This window comes from Glandiceps talaboti, chromosome 4 (assembly GCF_964340395.1).
Source record: "Glandiceps talaboti chromosome 4, keGlaTala1.1, whole genome shotgun sequence".
NCBI classification, from domain to species: domain Eukaryota; kingdom Metazoa; phylum Hemichordata; class Enteropneusta; family Spengelidae; genus Glandiceps; species Glandiceps talaboti.
The window spans coordinates 11159486-11177620 of record NC_135552.1 but is presented as its reverse complement, the minus strand read 5'-3'; the positions used below and the strand labels follow the sequence as shown (position 1 = coordinate 11177620).

General features: G+C 35.5%; 1 protein-coding gene across 1 annotated transcript; it reads left to right on the top strand.

The window, feature by feature from the left end:
- Positions 1–108: 108 nt before the first annotated feature.
- On the top strand, positions 109–8726 carry LOC144433788 (26S proteasome non-ATPase regulatory subunit 11A-like). Its single transcript, XM_078122152.1, has 11 exons — positions 109–206; positions 1212–1313; positions 1775–1899; positions 2135–2264; positions 2738–2849; positions 3518–3600; positions 4215–4359; positions 4887–5010; positions 6809–6970; positions 7560–7611; positions 8116–8726. Exons 1-11 carry the CDS (start codon positions 125–127, stop codon positions 8256–8258), a joined length of 1260 nt encoding a protein of 419 aa, XP_077978278.1. The 5' UTR covers positions 109–124; the 3' UTR covers positions 8259–8726.
- Positions 8727–18135: the final 9409 nt, after the last annotated feature.

Here is an 18135-nt window from a genome sequence, read left to right as displayed (position 1 = left end):
ATTCTGTAGTTCAAATAGAATTTGTTTTGAACATAAATGAATTACTTCAAAATATACTCTTTGAACAAGGTGTTGTGTCAAAGGTTAAATTACTTTGAATTGTGGGTACTCACATGTTATCAAAATGGCCGCAGCCGACTTGGAGAAAGCACAAGCCCTGGCAAAAACTGATCCAAGCTCAGCAGTTGGTATTTTACACGCCATAGGTAAGTGGGAAGTTACTGTCGCTTATTTAATAACTTCAATGTCTGCCTGTTTTGAATTATTTTCTTTCCTTATTTCACGAATTGTATCCATTTTGAAAACTCCGAAAGTGGCTGACTCACGGCAACGGTTACGATACAGACATTCACACAGTGTGTGTGTATCAGTGTGACAATTATTGTATCGTTTTATGAATTGTGAATATGTTGGCAATAATTTTTGTAGGTTTTTCTGTCAAACCATGTTTCATGATACCATAGACAGTTCTTTCCTCAAGATATTTTCTTGTATTTGGATATCAATATACTGACGTTTGCAGTTGTTTTGATCTAACAGTAAATATACCCATGTAAATATGTTGCATAGGATATAGGCATGATATGGCACAAAATTGAATTTTTTGAATATAAATTAAGTATCAAATGAATGAAATAATAAATTGTGTCCTTTGAAAAAATAACAAAAATCCTAGTCCTCTTAAACTAAATTCTCTCATATTTATGCCCATTGTAATGTATGAACGTGGCATTTTAACGACAAGAGGAAAGACAATAAATCCATGACCCCCCCCCCCAAAAAAAAAAAAAAGAAAAGAAAAGAAAGAGAAACAAAAAACATAGTTGTATGGTCCACAAGTTCAATTTATTTATACCAATAACAGGAGGAAGGTTTAGTGTTAGTGCAGGAGGAAACCCAGGGAAAACGTGTTGTTTGGTAGAGTCAAACTTAATGACACTTTTCCTACTTACAGCGTGGTAAATTTAATCAAACCCTGAATGGGTTCAAACCCTGACCGCAGTGGTAAGGGGCAAGTGGTTTAACCACTCGACAACCCCCCAAAATATACTCACATGCTCACACACTCATGTAAAGTATTAGTCCTGTCTGTAGAGTAAGTCTGGACTTGATTCTGACAATGTCACTGTCCTGTTAGGGAGATTGTCATATAATTGATATGAAGGTTTTGACGTTATTTATCAAATGGATTGTTCTTTTGATTTTTCCAGTGAAACGAGATGTCAGTGTAGAAGATGAAGAAGGTGTACGGGTCAAAGAGCAAGGTGTCTTAGCACTGGGGACACTTCTACAAAAGACTGGCCAAGCAGAAGGTAGATTGTCTTTATTTTAACAAGCAACCATGCCATTAAACTTAGTATGTTAGCCCATCATCCATCCATTGATTGAATTCTACTTGGAAGATTTTCTTGAAGTCTGTTGTATTTTGTACTGACTTGAATTCATTTTGGTCATCTTTTTGTGGAAAAAAAATCAGCCAAGGAAAATACTAGTAACCTAAGGGGCCTTGTCACTACAGGTTGAAGGACAAGTAGTGACAAAACCTTTACATCATGTGTATGGTGAATAATATTATTGTACAAACTAATTTATGAAAAATTGGAAAAAATAATGGTGATTTAAAATGTTTTGACTCATTGCCTGAGCCTTGTAGAACTAGTAATGTAGATGTGCATTGCCATGATGGAGAACTACCAGGGTATGAATTTGATTTTTTTTTTAAATGTTTATTTTGCCTGTGTGAGGTTAATATTGAATATTTGATACTTTTCAGAGTTGGCCGGGTTAATCAAGTTTGCAAGACCTTTCCTTAATTTGGTTAGTAAAGCGAAGGCTGCTAAAATGGTTAGAGCCCTGGTTGATCTCTTCTTAGATATGGAGGCTGGTACGGGTAAAGAGGTAAGAACAAATGGAAAACAGATTCTTGAAGTTTAAATGGACACATGCAGAGTTTATAAGTATTTGGGTGTAGATTTTGCTACATATTTGAAAGGTACTCCCAGTATTGTACTTACTGTCAAAGCATACTTAACCACCACTTACAATTAACTGTTGTGCATACACATCAAGGAAGTAGGGCTGTTTTATAATGCCTTTCTTTGAACATACAAGAACATCTGTTGTTTTGTTGTAGGTTGAACTTTGTAAGGAGTGTATTGAATGGGCCAAAGATGAGAAGAGGACATTCCTAAGACAGGCATTAGAAGCTCGGCTTATAGCACTTTACTATGAAACTATACAATACTTAGAAGCACTTCAGTTAGGTAAGTAGTGTGTGGCTATGACACTAGTCAGACAGAGATACACACACATTGCTATGTCAGTGCAGTAAGCTCGTATCTGCTATGCAATTGTATAGGCAGATACAACCTTACTGCACTGACGCGACGACATAGTGTTACACAGTGTGTGCATATCTCGGTTTATTTCTGTTGGTGTCTTTCTGTCAATGTGTGTGTCACTCTTTCCAAGGTTTGCATAATCCAACACATAGTTCCAATCACCCTTTTGTATTTCTTTTATAGATGGAAATGTATACCCCAATTTTTGTCAATTTATACCCAAAACATACTTGAGATACTTTTCTATAAATAAAATATAGATGAAGATCATCGGACCAAGTCAGATTGAAAGCTCAGTGCTAAAAACTTTGCACAGCTTGTGCGTTATAACCGTTGTAAATCAAAGTATAGAGTTATCCATGTTGACAGTTATTGCCCTACTTGGTTTCATTCAGGTACTGCACTATTAAAAGAACTGAAGAAAATGGACGACAAGGCGTTATTAATGGAAGTCCAGCTACTAGAGAGTAAAGTTTATCATGGTCTTTCTAATCTTCCAAAGTCAAGGTAAAGCATTTCAATGTCGTTTTCATATCCCTTACAAGAACGATTTCTATGTGCAGTTATGTGCCTAGTGTGTAAGGTATACCGTGATGGGGGCCCTCACACATCAGTCAACCCCAGCTGGAGAGAGGAGGCTGATGAGGGCAGAGCGACATGACATATCTTATTCTTACAGACTATTATTTGACTAAAAGAAAATTTTCTGCTGTTGAAGTGTTTAACATTGTGCTTCTCACCTTCTGACAAATTATCTTTTACCAAGTTGTTTGTAATCTATAGCATTTATCATCATTCTCACCTATTTCAAAGTTTCAAGCTAAATATTTAATGGTGAATTATTTAGTGAACGTATTGATAAACTTTTTATTGAGTTACAAACAAGGGCTTGGCCTAGGTTGTTTCACATTTATTTTTCAAGTAGGAAGCCATGATAAAATTGTTTAATAAATTAAAAATCCAACATAAATACCCAATCCTCATCCATATGACCACTTTAAGATTACTAAACTCTCAGTTGTTAGACCTAAATTTAAGCCAAGTTTGGAAGAAGTTGTATTAAAATTTGTGAGAGTATGATCAACATTCTTACCTCGGTACATAGTTTAAATGGATTTAATGATAGTCTTCATCTCATTAAATTAAACATACTAGTATCAACTTCACATCTACAGAGCTGCCCTGACATCAGCACGTACAACTGCCAACACGATATATTGTCCACCAAAACTCCAAGCAGCTCTGGACATGCAGTCAGGTAAATTTCTTTGTAAACAGTTTATTCTTGTGATAAGTTTTTAAATTGTGAATGCCTTTTTCATTCCACTGAGCTTTGGTGTTTTGAGGCAGAAGTAATAGGCGACTTGCAATCCAGACTGAGCATGCTCAGATGCAAAGGACTATGGGATTATTTGTGGTTATCGTAATAACTTATCTGGAGCTACCGATGAAATAAATCTCTCACACTGGTCAGGGTAAACATGAATTGATTATTGGTGGTTATAAACAATGTAACAATATTGTTTACAATAGTAATTGATTAGTATTTATTATGACATTTCCCATGATGCAACATTCAACCTGGTGGGTTTGCACATTCCCAGTTGCCTCATTCTTCAGCCCCTGTTGCTGATTGCAACCATTTCTAGTTGCAGTGTAGCTGTTCCACTGTAATCGTTATGTGTGCAGCAAAGACTATTAGAGTCAGCAAAGTCCTGGAGGAATTAGGTTTGATGCAAGGAACCTTACAATGATGTGTTTGAAATGCTACCACTAGAGGGTGCTGTAACTTATATAAAAAATTGCCAGCTGTGAGCGAGATACTAGTATTTCTGAAATTGTTATAAACCACACGTTTGTACCATTTTACAGGTATTCTCCATGCTGCTGATGACAAAGACTTCAAGACTGCATTTTCATACTTCTATGAAGCCTTTGAAGGCTATGACTCCATAGATAGTCCTAAAGCTGTACAAGCTCTGAAATATATGTTACTCTGTAAAATTTTACTCAACAGGTGAGTAGAATAGGGAGAGCAACTGAATCTCAAAATATGGTTGCTAGAGGGCGCTGTGTACGAAAACAAAACAAAAAACTTGTACCTAATTTCAGAATCTTGGAACTCTCACCTGGCCCTGTATGTGATGCCATCCCTTTTGCTTTCCAAAGAAAATGGCATGTTTGAGGCCAGTGTGTATTCATTTATTACATGACATGGGCACCTACTATAATAACACACCCTTAAGAGAGAACTCGCAAACATTTGTGAACTAGCCACATTGCTATTGACTTGACATTGCCATTTATTGAAGTTGTGTATATGTGGGATTATTTGGTAAAGAACACCTAAAAGTGTCTCAATATGGACGTGGTCCCAGGCTAACACCTTTTATTATGAATCAGTACTTTAAAAAGCTGGTAATGGGGGAAATGTACTCAAACTCGGGCAAATTAAGATTAAATTTGTCATTAAAAAACTGGGATAAACTGTACCTATGTACTGTTCTCATCAATGATATTTTGAAATTCTGATTCCTATTTCAGTCCTGATGATGTACAGTCTATTATCAGTGGAAAGTTGGCCCTAAGGTACGCAGGTCCAGAAGTAGAAGCCATGAAAAGTATTGCGTCAGCTTACCAGAAAAGATCTTTATCAGAATTCAATAAGGTAAAGTTTCATTGTGTACAGAGGTCTGTTAAAGTGGCCATGAGGATTGGGTATTTATTTTGGCGTTTTAATTTATAAACCAATTTTATCATGGCTTCTTACTTGAAAAATCAATGTGAAACAGCATATACCAAGTCTTTCTTTGTAACTCAATAAATTGCACAAAATTACTAAATATGTAAAATGTTTGTTATTGTACGTACAATAACAAACATTTACATATTTTTTAAAATAGTTTTCTTGCAATGTTTTAAGTTACAAACACGCACTTGGTCAATGTTGTTGCACATTGAGTTTTCAAGTCGGAAGCCATGATAAAAATGTTTTATAAATCTCAAATATATACCAAATCCTCATCCATATGACCACTTTAAGATGTTTCTCTATCAGTGATGTTTTAAGTAAGTTTCAAATGACAGTGAAATCTTGTGACCTTGATATCGTGTGTTGTTTGGGAATGATTTGAATATCTGACAAGATGATATATACAGGGATCTGCCAACGACCGGTCGGCACCGGTCGCTAGCGTCCGGGACTCAGTCTTGGCGACCACCAAAACAGGTTGCCAACCACCACCTTCAAGTGTAACTTTTCGGTTACCATCGACCCCCCCACACTCACTTTAATAATTCTACTGTCATTTTCTGCCCACATGGTCGCATTGATTTAAAAGATAATGAAGTATTAAAATGTCTTTGAGAAAAGAACAATGTAGACGACCATTAATTACAGTAATGACAAATACTCGACTATTTATAAAGATGAAGTGTGAACTGACAACAGCTGACGCTATACATTGATATCTCGTATACAGTGAGTACGTGTGAATTACAGGGCAAACACGATGCTGCAGACTTTTGACTAGCATTCTTCAGCGTCGTCAAAAAAGTATAACAGCCTCATATACCTTTTTATAAAGTGTTGACGTTGTGTCCGATCATTAGTTTTCTATTCAATTTTACTCTGAAAACACTTTTACTTAGTAGTTTGACATCGTACATAGCACGACGATGAAAACACGTAATTTCCAAAATGGCGGGTGGTGACGTCACAAACTATCGCGAGGTCTCATGTATCACGAGATTTCGTCTAAATGCAATGCACATGTGTGGATATACTCAACTTTTTAGAGTTTTGAAACTGCAATCGTCTTTGGATATTTAGTTTGATTGAAACAACTTTAGCTTTTCTGAGAAAACTAATCAAAAACTGTGATTGAAAAAATCGATGTGCAAAGATTGAGATTAGAGTTATAAATCTGTAGAGAAAGAAAAGTTGGTTTTATCTTTTCATTGGCAACTTTGATCATACTCCATGTACTTTGAATGCACCATTAATTTATTAATGAATATTAATTATGCAAATTAGCATGACCGGGACTACTCTCAAGCTTGGCAGAACCCTGATATATTATTCATGAACAATTTGATAAATGGGTGAACGATTGAACTCCCATGATTGCTGGGGATGATTTGCCTCTGGTAATCTGTTTTACCATAGGAGGGTGCTGGCAAGCTGTCCAGTCTATCGTATATGCACGCATGCACGCACGCATGCACATACACACGTGCGCACAGACTCACACATGCATGCACAGAGTGACACCGTCCACACATACCTTGTGTCTTTATCAGTGTCTCTCTTTCATCCAAATTGGCAAACACAATTCACATTTGGGAGTTGTTTGTGTAATGTGAAACATAAGCAACGTAGATAGAATTTCATATTATATGTTTTGAGAAACATGAAAATCTATGATTTCATTCAACCTTGTCTTGTCTTTTGTCTACCTCTATAGACCCTGCAAGTTTACAAGGAACAATTAGTAGAAGATAAAATTATCAAAGCACATGTTGATTCCTGTTATGATAATTTACTGGAACAGAATCTGTGTAGAATTATTGAACCATTCTCCAGAGTACAAGTACAGCATGTAGCCAACATTATCAAATTACCCTTGGTAAGTGAGAGTCATAAAACTAGCCTTGGTAAATGAGAGTTGGGAAGCTAGCCTTGGTAAGTGAGAGTTAGGAAACTAGCTGTGGTAAGTGAGTGTTCTAGGTTTACCCTTGGTAAGTGAGAGTTAGGAAACTAGTCTTGGTAAGTGAGTTATAAAACTAGTCTTGGTAAGAGAGTTATAAAACTAGCATTGGTAAGTGACTTGCATGATTACATTGGTAAGGGAGAGTTCTAGAATTATATTGGTAAAGTGAGAATTATAATGTACCCATTGTCTGGTGTGAGAAGTTGTAGATGTGGGAGGGGGGTGAGGGATGGGGGTGGTGGGGTTGTCACAATATGACCAATGTACAATGTACAGGTGTATAGCATTTCTCTCTTCTTTTGACAAATGTAAAGCTGTATGATACTGTCATTGTGTTAGTTTCAGTACAGCAGCAGACTACTCCCTAAAGAAAGGAAGATTTCCAATTTTGTGAACACCATTCTGTAATACTCTGGTAGATTTCTAGTATATTCCGTGTTACTTTCCCTTTGCTTCTGTCTTGTTGATTATTATAAATGTTTCTGTCCCTTTTTGGGGTCTTTAGGATCTGGTAGAGAAGAAATTGTCACAGATGATCCTGGATAAAAAGTTTCATGGTAGGACATCTTTGTTTGTGTTATATTATGTTGTGTTACATTGTGTTGTTTAAATATGTGGGTGTGGCTTTCATAGTAAGATAGCCTTGCTTGTGTTGTGTCATTGTGTGACTTTCTTTGCATTATGATAATGGTGATGGGGTTGCTTCCATATGGAATTTGTAACTGTAATTTGTGTGTGTTCTACTAACCCAATTGTGTGCTGTGTTTTGCTGTGAAATTAACAGTGAATAGTTATATCCGTATGCCATTGGGTGATGGGTTGGACTGATTTTCCACTTGTACAGTAAAGTTAACACCATAGTTGCACAAGTAAAACTATTTTAACAACAGACTTTGTAAGACATACTACATCATATTTACACACACACATCATTAGACAGACATGTATACATACACACACACACACACACACACACACAATGTACATATATTGGCACTCATTGACACATACACACATATTGATGATATTGGTAAACAGCACACCCTCTCACCTACCCACAGGTATCTTGGACCAAGGAATGGGTGTTTTGGTTGTCTTTGATGAACCAGTCGTGGATAAAACTTATGAAAATGCATTAGAAACAATCCAGAGTATGGGTAAAGTGGTGGACTCACTTTACAACAAAGCAAAGAAGTTGTATTAAATGCTAAATTGTCATTGATCAGTCCCCTGAGATGAACTTTGTAAAGAGCGCCCTCTGTCGGTCACATGTAGACATTGCAGCAAAGAACCGACTAACCTATCATTTGTTTTTAGTTAAGTCTGTCTTGAAAATATTCCCCAGCCCTACTTTTTAAAAGAAACAAATTAAACATATAATAGTAATATCTTGTATTTAAAGTTTATTTCTCTAAACACGACAGTAAGTCAGAAAAAATGACTTTCTTTCTCACAAATTGGTGTCATTTATGTCAGCCGTTTCATACGCTAAGTTCCTTTACTTTCTCAAGTGTAGATTCAGTAACTGAAATACAACATATTGTTTTCTGAGAAAAGATGTTTCTGTTGAATTTTTTATATATACTCTACACAGTGATAGAGAAGTACCTTAGATGTCTTTAATAACAAAATTCAATACCTTGTATAAATCGTTATTATCACCAGTTATTAAATGTTACCAGTATTTCACAACTTGGTTGTATATGTGTATGTTGTAAATTTGATGTGTTTGTAGTTCTGTGGTATGATGATGATGATGTATAGCCCATAGGTGTTGAAATAATTTGTTGTGAAGGATATGTGAACCTTTGTAAACAGCGCCCTCTGTCGGTCATATGTAGACATTGCCGTGAAGAACTGACCAACATCTATATCAGTTTGTGATTAGTTCAGTCTGACCTGAAAATGTCCCCCACCCCCAATTTTTAAAAGAAGCAAAGTAAATATGGCAGTGATGCTGTGTATTTAATTAAGCTTATTTCTGTAAACACCCCAAGAAGTTCAGAAAAGAGTTGTGACTGAATGAATGTACAAATGTGTATTCCCTGTCTGAAGGTTGTGAATATTTGTTGGAGACTGCTGGTGTACACGTTGTGATCAGATCTACCATCAATGGCACTTACCAGTTTCGTATTTCATGGAGATTTGATACATGCACTCTTCGATAACGTCACCCCCCCCCCCCCATGTCAATGTGTTCAGGGTTTGATTGTCCCATAGAAAACGAATCCCCTGTCTGTAAATGTGAATGAAGTTGATGCAGTCTCGCCATGCTACAGTGCAGTGCTGGACAATTAGTAAGACCCCTGGACGTCTTATGGTACAGTAGCTTGGGGGATGGACAGCTGGTGGTTACATGTATTTTACAACAGTCAACGATGACAAATGTTAGACAAATGGTTAAAAGACTGGGGGTTCTACGTTACCATGGTAATAGATGGTGTTTATAATACAGACAGACATTTATACCACAGTCAAAGATGCTGTATTGTTGGAAAAAACTGCAATGATATTACACACATTTGAGGATTTTACAGAAGTGCAGTAGATATATAGTGTATATCCTGCTACACATAGACCCTCCTCCCAGGGTGGAGGGTCTATGAGCTACACAATGTATGTACAGTGACCTCATAGACAGGTCAATGTGATAATTGATGACACTGAGGGCTCCCTTCATCATGCAGGGTCTACAGTAGTATAGGTTAGTTCAGGATATAAACGGGTAACAAACGGCTAACTTTTCATACAGTTGAGTAAACAGTACACCAACTAACAAAAGTTGACATAAATCAGACATGGCTTGCCAATATTCATGTCAATTCATGCCATTGCCGAAACATTTATAGGGAAGTTTTAATAACTTTATATTTTCAACACATATGGATGAAAAATGTTGATGTGCTTGATTTTCATCTTTTGACCACTGCATCTGAACGTGACTGGTATGATTGATTATTTTATATCATGTGACTTGAACAAAAATGTGCAGCAAGGTTAAAGGTTAAAGGCCGATTCAAGGGTATTATTAACAGTTCAATACATTCAAAGTACTGTATGTTCTTTTTCAGGATAGAATGAATTCTTGATAATATTTGGCTCTGTTGATGAATTATAGAAAACTGCAGCGCCACCAAGTGGCAGACACAGACCAGGGTACTATTTTAACTGAAATGGTATCAGAAACTTGGAACATAAACATGATTATACCTTTGAAAACTACAGTAGTACCATCTAATGTTAAAAAAAAATTTTGTTAACAGAAAGATGACATTAGAACCAAAGACGTTGGCTGTATTCACACCATTGTAAACAAAGAGCATCACCTACTGTTATAAAACATAAACATTTTTGTTCACACAGACAATATTAGAACCTAAACGATGTCCCGATCATACCATCAAAACTAGAGGGCGCCATTGGTATGCTTGGAGGGTCTTTATTTTATAACTTCTTCAATAACCTTAATATTTTAAGCATAATAATTATGTTTAAATAATATGTAACAAAGACGCTTCCCAATCAAAAATAAAGTTCTAAATATTGTATAAAAATGTATTAACAACCAAATTAAACATGTGCTCTGAATAAAACACTTTTCAATATGAAAGTATCACTAACTTGGGTAGTCAGTTTGTATGAAGAGTTTTAATATGCAAATTTCTTTTGTTATACCTATTCAGAGTAATCTACTTCTTTGGCAAAATCATAACAGGTGCATATATATTCCTTAGTTTCGTTACAAATATTCTGCATGTCTTTCAAGAAAATCTGTTGACAAATTTCTAAAATTGCTATCTCCTACAAAATTTCAGTAATATCAGAACCAATGAAAATGGGTATTCAGAAACTCATCAGTAGCAATTCTATGCTTCGCGAATGTGAAAAATGTTTTTACAAAACCCTGTACATTGGTGAGATTTGTCCGGCTTCAAGGAGATGATGTCTGAAAGTACAAATCAGAGAGAGTTATGGGTAAAATATTGTACAGTGTGACCTACCCATTCACAGCCCTATTTGAAGGGCAGGGTAACCTTCATCAAATTAAGGGTCTTTTATTATGAAAAGTGGTTAAGTTAGGTAGTCTGAATCACCTGCAGGGTCCTATAAACATTACCCAGTATCTAAAGCTGACATCTACAGAATACAGTATGTAGAGTTTGATGGATGAGCATTAGGAAGGACATTACAAGGGATTACATGTCCCTAGTTGTAGATGTTTTCAATGACAACAGACTCAGTTGGATAGACTATTTGAAGGATATTGGCATGTTTATCACATTAATGTCACAAGTGATATCATGTATAAACCATGTCCTGGAGAGAAAGTGTGTATATGTATCCAGGTCAGGGTTGGTAGCTTCCTGTTGTGATTGTGTCTAAGCTGTATAGAGATTCACTATAGCAAGATCAGTTTCACCTGTTGCTGTGTGTAATGCCACATTCTGTTGATGCAGGGAAGGAATGTTTTTCCTCATCAGGGTGCATGAATGAGTTTTTATACCATAAAAAAGGACAGTCTATCATGGGATTTGAATGATGGAGGTATAAGGGGAGATGTTGAACTTGTGTATACTTTGAACATGGTTATTTTGGTGAATAAATTTTGTACAGGAATGTGGAATTTCTCTCATAGGTACTCTAGAAGCCCCCCCCCCCATTCATTCTCGTCTTGTGAGTGAGCCATGGCTGAGTGACACAGCCTACCCCTCAAGTCTGTGGAACACACCCTGTAATACATACCGGTACATATCAAACGTGATGCAACTGGCTTGGTCATGATATGTACTAAAAGGAACATAACTAATGTCTTCTTATAGTCTGCAAATCTATTGTTGTGCCACCTGGCCTAGAAAAGTTTAACCCTTTGCACTCAGATGTTACTTAAAGTTTAACTGCTTATTTCTAAAATCCTGTCACTCATATTTTGTACAGAAAATGATTCATTGCAAGGACGTGCAAGGGATGTAATTGGAAATCTGGCATTCTGTCTGTAGTTACAAGCTATTTTACTTGTTTTATATATCACACAAAGTATACTGTATAAACACACAGTTGTTTGGATTATGGTAAAAATAATGAAATTGAATAATTTCTTCATTTCAATGAGATTGAACTCTGTCACTGAAACCCGACTATAGTGGAAAGTGAATGTTACATGTAAATCTAGGCAATTTGAGGAGTGATTCAATCTAGATGATTTGATTATTGATTCAATCTAGATGATTTGAGCACTGATTCAATCCGGATGATTTGAGCACCGATTCAATCCGGATGATTTGAGCACTGATTCAATCTAGATGATTTGAGCACTGATTCAATCTAGATGATTTGAACACTGATTCAATCTAGATGATTTGAACACTGATTCAATCTGGATGATTTGAACACTGATTCAATCTAAATTAATTTGAGCACTGATTCAATCTAGATGATTTGAACACTGATTCAATCTGGATGATTGGAGCCATGATTCAATCTTTGTAGATGATTTGAGCACGGATTCAATCCGGATGATTTGAACACTGATTCAATCTAGATGATTATATGTAACCATCCATTGTGACTGATATCATGACTAGCAACATGATTCTAAGCTGACTGTCAGTCATGTAACGCAGTAAAGACTGAGGGTGGTATCTTGATTGAGTAGATATGATCAACCTTTTGGTTTAAGCTGTGTGACGGGATGAAGGTTAGGTCATGAAAAACATACAAATAAGAAGGATAGGACATGGTTGTAACACAAGTAATGATTGTCACTCATACACAGTGCTAAAACACTTGCTATTTACTGGATTTCAATGGTTGTAACACAAGTAATGATTGTCACTCATACACAGTGCTAAAACACTTGCTATTTACTGGATTTCAATAGTTGTAACACAAGTAATGATTGTCACTCATACACAGTGCTAAAACACTTGCTATTTACTGGATTTTGATAGTTGTAACACAAGTAATGATTGTCACTCATACACAGTGCTAAAACACTTCCTATTTACTGGATTTCAATAGTTGTAACACAAGTAATGATTGTCACTCATACACAGTGCTAAAACACTTCCTATTTACTGGATTTCAATAGTTGTAACACAAGTAATGATTGTCACTCATACACAGTGCTAAAACGCTTGCTATTTACTGGATTTCAATGGTTGTAACACAAGTAATGATTGTCACTCATACACAGTGCTAAAACACTTGCTATTTACTGGATTTCAATGGTTGTAACACAAGTAATGATTGTCACTCATACACAGTGCTAAAACGCTTGCTATTTACTGGATTTCAATAGTTGTAACACAAGTAATGATTGTCACTCATACACAGTGCTAAAACGCTTGCTATTTACTGGATTTCAATAGTTGTAACACAAGTAATGATTGTCACTCATACACAGTGCTAAAACACTTGCTATTTACTGGATTTCAATGGTTGTAACACAAGTAATGATTGTCACTCATACACAGTGCTAAAACACTTGCTATTTACTGGATTTCAATGGTTGTAACACAAGTAATGATTGTCACTCATACACAGTGCTAAAACACTTCCTATTTACTGGATTTCAATAGTTGTAACACAAGTAATGATTGTCACTCATACACAGTGCTAAAACACTTCCTATTTACTGGATTTTGATAGTTGTAACACAAGTAATGATTGTCACTCATACACAGTGCTAAAACACTTCCTATTTACTGGATTTTGATAGTTGTAACACAAGTAATGATTGTCACTCATACACAGTGCCAAAACACTTCCTATTTACTGGATTTCAATAGTTGTAACACAAGTAATGATTGTCACTCATACACAGTGCTAAAACACTTCCTATTTACTGGATTTCAATAGTTGTAACACAAGTAATGATTGTCACTCATACACAGTGCTAAAACGCTTCCTATTTACTGGATTTTGATAGTTGTAACACAAGTAATGATTGTCACTCATACACAGTGCTAAAACACTTGCTATTTACTGGATTTCAATAGTTGTAACACAAGTAATGATTGTCACTCATACACAGTGCTAAAACACTTGCTATTTACTGGATTTTGATAGTTGTAACACAAGTAATGATTGTCACTCATACACAGTGCTAAAACACTTCCTATTTACTGGATTTCAATGGTTGTAACACAAGTAATGATTGTCACTCATACACAGTGCTAAAACACTTCCTATTTACTGGATTTCAATGGTTGTAACACAAGTAATGATTGTCACTCATACACAGTGCTAAAACACTTGCTATTTACTGGATTTCAATGGTTGTAACACAAGTAATGATTGTCACTCATACACAGTGCTAAAACACTTCCTATTTACTGGATTTCAATGGTTGTAACACAAGTAATGATTGTCACTCATACACAGTGCTAAAACACTTGCTATTTACTGGATTTCAATGGTTGTAACACAAGTAATGATTGTCACTCATACACAGTGCTAAAACACTTCCTATTTACTGGATTTTGATAGTTGTAACACAAGTAATGATTGTCACTCATACACAGTGCTAAAACGCTTGCTATTTACTGGATTTTGATAGTTGTAACACAAGTAATGATTGTCACTCATACACAGTGCTAAAATGCTTGCTATTTATTGGATTTCAATAGTTGTAACACAAGTAATGATTGTCACTCATACACAGTGCTAAAACGCTTGCTATTTACTGGATTTTGATAGTTGTAACACAAGTAATGATTGTCACTCATACACAGTGCTAAAACACTTCCTATTTACTGGATTTTGATAGTTGTAACACAAGTAATGATTGTCACTCATACACAGTGCTAAAACGCTTCATATTTATTGGATTTCAATAGTTGTAACACAAGTAATGATTGTCACTCATACACAGTGCTAAAACGCTTCATATTTATTGGATTTCAATAGTTGTAACACAAGTAATGATTGTCACTCATACACAGTGCTAAAACACTTCCTATTTACTGGATTTCAATGGTTGTAACACAAGTAATGATTGTCACTCATACACAGTGCTAAAACGCTTCATATTTATTGGATTTCAATAGTTGTAACACAAGTAATGATTGTCACTCATACACAGTGCTAAAACGCTTGCTATTTACTGGATTTTGATAGTTGTAACACAAGTAATGATTGTCACTCATACACAGTGCTAAAACACTTGCTATTTACTGGATTTTGATAGTTGTAACACAAGTAATGATTGTCACTCATACACAGTGCTAAAACGCTTGCTATTTACTGGATTTTGATAGTTGTAACACAAGTAATGATTGTCACTCATACACAGTGCTAAAACGCTTCCTATTTACTGGATTTCAATGGTTGTAACACAAGTAATGATTGTCACTCATACACAGTGCTAAAACGCTTGCTATTTACTGGATTTCAATGGTTGTAACACAAGTAATGATTGTCACTCATACACAGTGCTAAAACGCTTGCTATTTACTGGATTTTGATAGTTGTAACACAAGTAATGATTGTCACTCATACACAGTGCTAAAACACTTGCTATTTACTGGATTTCAATGGTTGTAACACAAGTAATGATTGTCACTCATACACAGTGCCAAAACACTTCCTATTTACTGGATTTCAATAGTTGTAACACAAGTAATGATTGTCACTCATACACAGTGCTAAAACGCTTGCTATTTACTGGATTTCAATAGTTGTAACACAAGTAATGATTGTCACTCATACACAGTGCTAAAACACTTCCTATTTACTGGATTTCAATGGTTGTAACACAAGTAATGATTGTCACTCATACACAGTGCTAAAACACTTGCTATTTACTGGATTTCAATAGTTGTAACACAAGTAATGATTGTCACTCATACACAGTGCTAAAACGCTTCCTATTTACTGGATTTTGATAGTTGTAACACAAGTAATGATTGTCACTCATACACAGTGCTAAAACACTTCCTATTTACTGGATTTTGATAGTTGTAACACAAGTAATGATTGTCACTCATACACAGTGCTAAAACGCTTCCTATTTACTGGATTTTGATAGTTGTAACACAAGTAATGATTGTCACTCATACACAGTGCTAAAACACTTCCTATTTACTGGATTTTGATAGTTGTAACACAAGTAATGATTGTCACTCATACACAGTGCTAAAACGCTTGCTATTTACTGGATTTTGATAGTTGTAACACAAGTAATGATTGTCACTCATACACAGTGCTAAAACACTTGCTATTTACTGGATTTTGATAGTTGTAACACAAGTAATGATTGTCACTCATACACAGTGCTAAAACGCTTGCTATTTACTGGATTTTGATAGTTGTAACACAAGTAATGATTGTCACTCATACACAGTGCTAAAACGCTTGCTATTTACTGGATTTCAATAGTTGTAACACAAGTAATGATTGTCACTCATACACAGTGCTAAAACACTTCCTATTTACTGGATTTCAATGGTTGTAACACAAGTAATGATTGTCACTCATACACAGTGCTAAAACACTTGCTATTTACTGGATTTCAATGGTTGTAACACAAGTAATGATTGTCACTCATACACAGTGCTAAAACGCTTGCTATTTACTGGATTTCAATGGTTGTAACACAAGTAATGATTGTCACTCATACACAGTGCTAAAACACTTGCTATTTACTGGATTTTGATAGTTGTAACACAAGTAATGATTGTCACTCATACACAGTGCTAAAACACTTCCTATTTACTGGATTTCAATGGTTGTAACACAAGTAATGATTGTCACTCATACACAGTGCTAAAACGCTTCATATTTATTGGATTTCAATAGTTGTAACACAAGTAATGATTGTCACTCATACACAGTGCTAAAACGCTTGCTATTTACTGGATTTCAATAGTTGTAACACAAGTAATGATTGTCACTCATACACAGTGCTAAAACACTTCCTATTTACTGGATTTCAATGGTTGTAACACAAGTAATGATTGTCACTCATACACAGTGCTAAAACACTTGCTATTTACTGGATTTCAATGGTTGTAACACAAGTAATGATTGTCACTCATACACAGTGCTAAAACGCTTGCTATTTACTGGATTTCAATGGTTGTAACACAAGTAATGATTGTCACTCATACACAGTGCTAAAACACTTGCTATTTACTGGATTTTGATAGTTGTAACACAAGTAATGATTGTCACTCATACACAGTGCTAAAACACTTCCTATTTACTGGATTTCAATGGTTGTAACACAAGTAATGATTGTCACTCATACACAGTGCTAAAACGCTTCATATTTATTGGATTTCAATAGTTGTAACACAAGTAATGATTGTCACTCATACACAGTGCTAAAACGCTTGCTATTTACTGGATTTCAATAGTTGTAACACAAGTAATGATTGTCACTCATACACAGTGCTAAAACGCTTGCTATTTACTGGATTTTGATAGTTGTAACACAAGTAATGATTGTCACTCATACACAGTGCCAAAACACTTCCTATTTACTGGATTTCAATGGTTGTAACACAAGTAATGATTGTCACTCATACACAGTGCTAAAACGCTTGCTATTTACTGGATTTTGATAGTTGTAACACAAGTAATGATTGTCACTCATACACAGTGCTAAAACGCTTGCTATTTACTGGATTTTGATAGTTGTAACACAAGTAATGATTGTCACTCATACACAGTGCTAAAACGCTTGCTATTTACTGGATTTTGATAGTTGTAACACAAGTAATGATTGTCACTCATACACAGTGCTAAAACGCTTCCTATTTACTGGATTTTGATAGTTGTAACACAAGTAATGATTGTCACTCATACACAGTGCTAAAACGCTTCCTATTTACTGGATTTTGATAGTTGTAACACAAGTAATGATTGTCACTCATACACAGTGCTAAAACACTTGCTATTTACTGGATTTCAATGGTTGTAACACAAGTAATGATTGTCACTCATACACAGTGCTAAAACACTTGCTATTTACTGGATTTCAATGGTTGTAACACAAGTAATGATTGTCACTCATACACAGTGCCAAAACACTTCCTATTTACTGGATTTCAATGGTTGTAACACAAGTAATGATTGTC

What these genes read in the sequence shown, in the direction of transcription:
- LOC144433788 (XM_078122152.1), top strand. Translation starts at nt 125, where the DNA reads ATGGCCGCAGCCGACTTGGAGAAAGCACAAGCCCTGGCAAAAACTGAT. An exon ending in CTTAGAAGCACTTCAGTTAG is followed by an intron (nt 2,265 to 2,737) that starts GTAAGTAGTGTG and finishes GGTTTCATTCAG; the next exon opens with GTACTGCACTATTAAAAGAA. An exon ending in ACATTATCAAATTACCCTTG is followed by an intron (nt 6,971 to 7,559) that starts GTAAGTGAGAGT and finishes TGGGGTCTTTAG; the next exon opens with GATCTGGTAGAGAAGAAATT.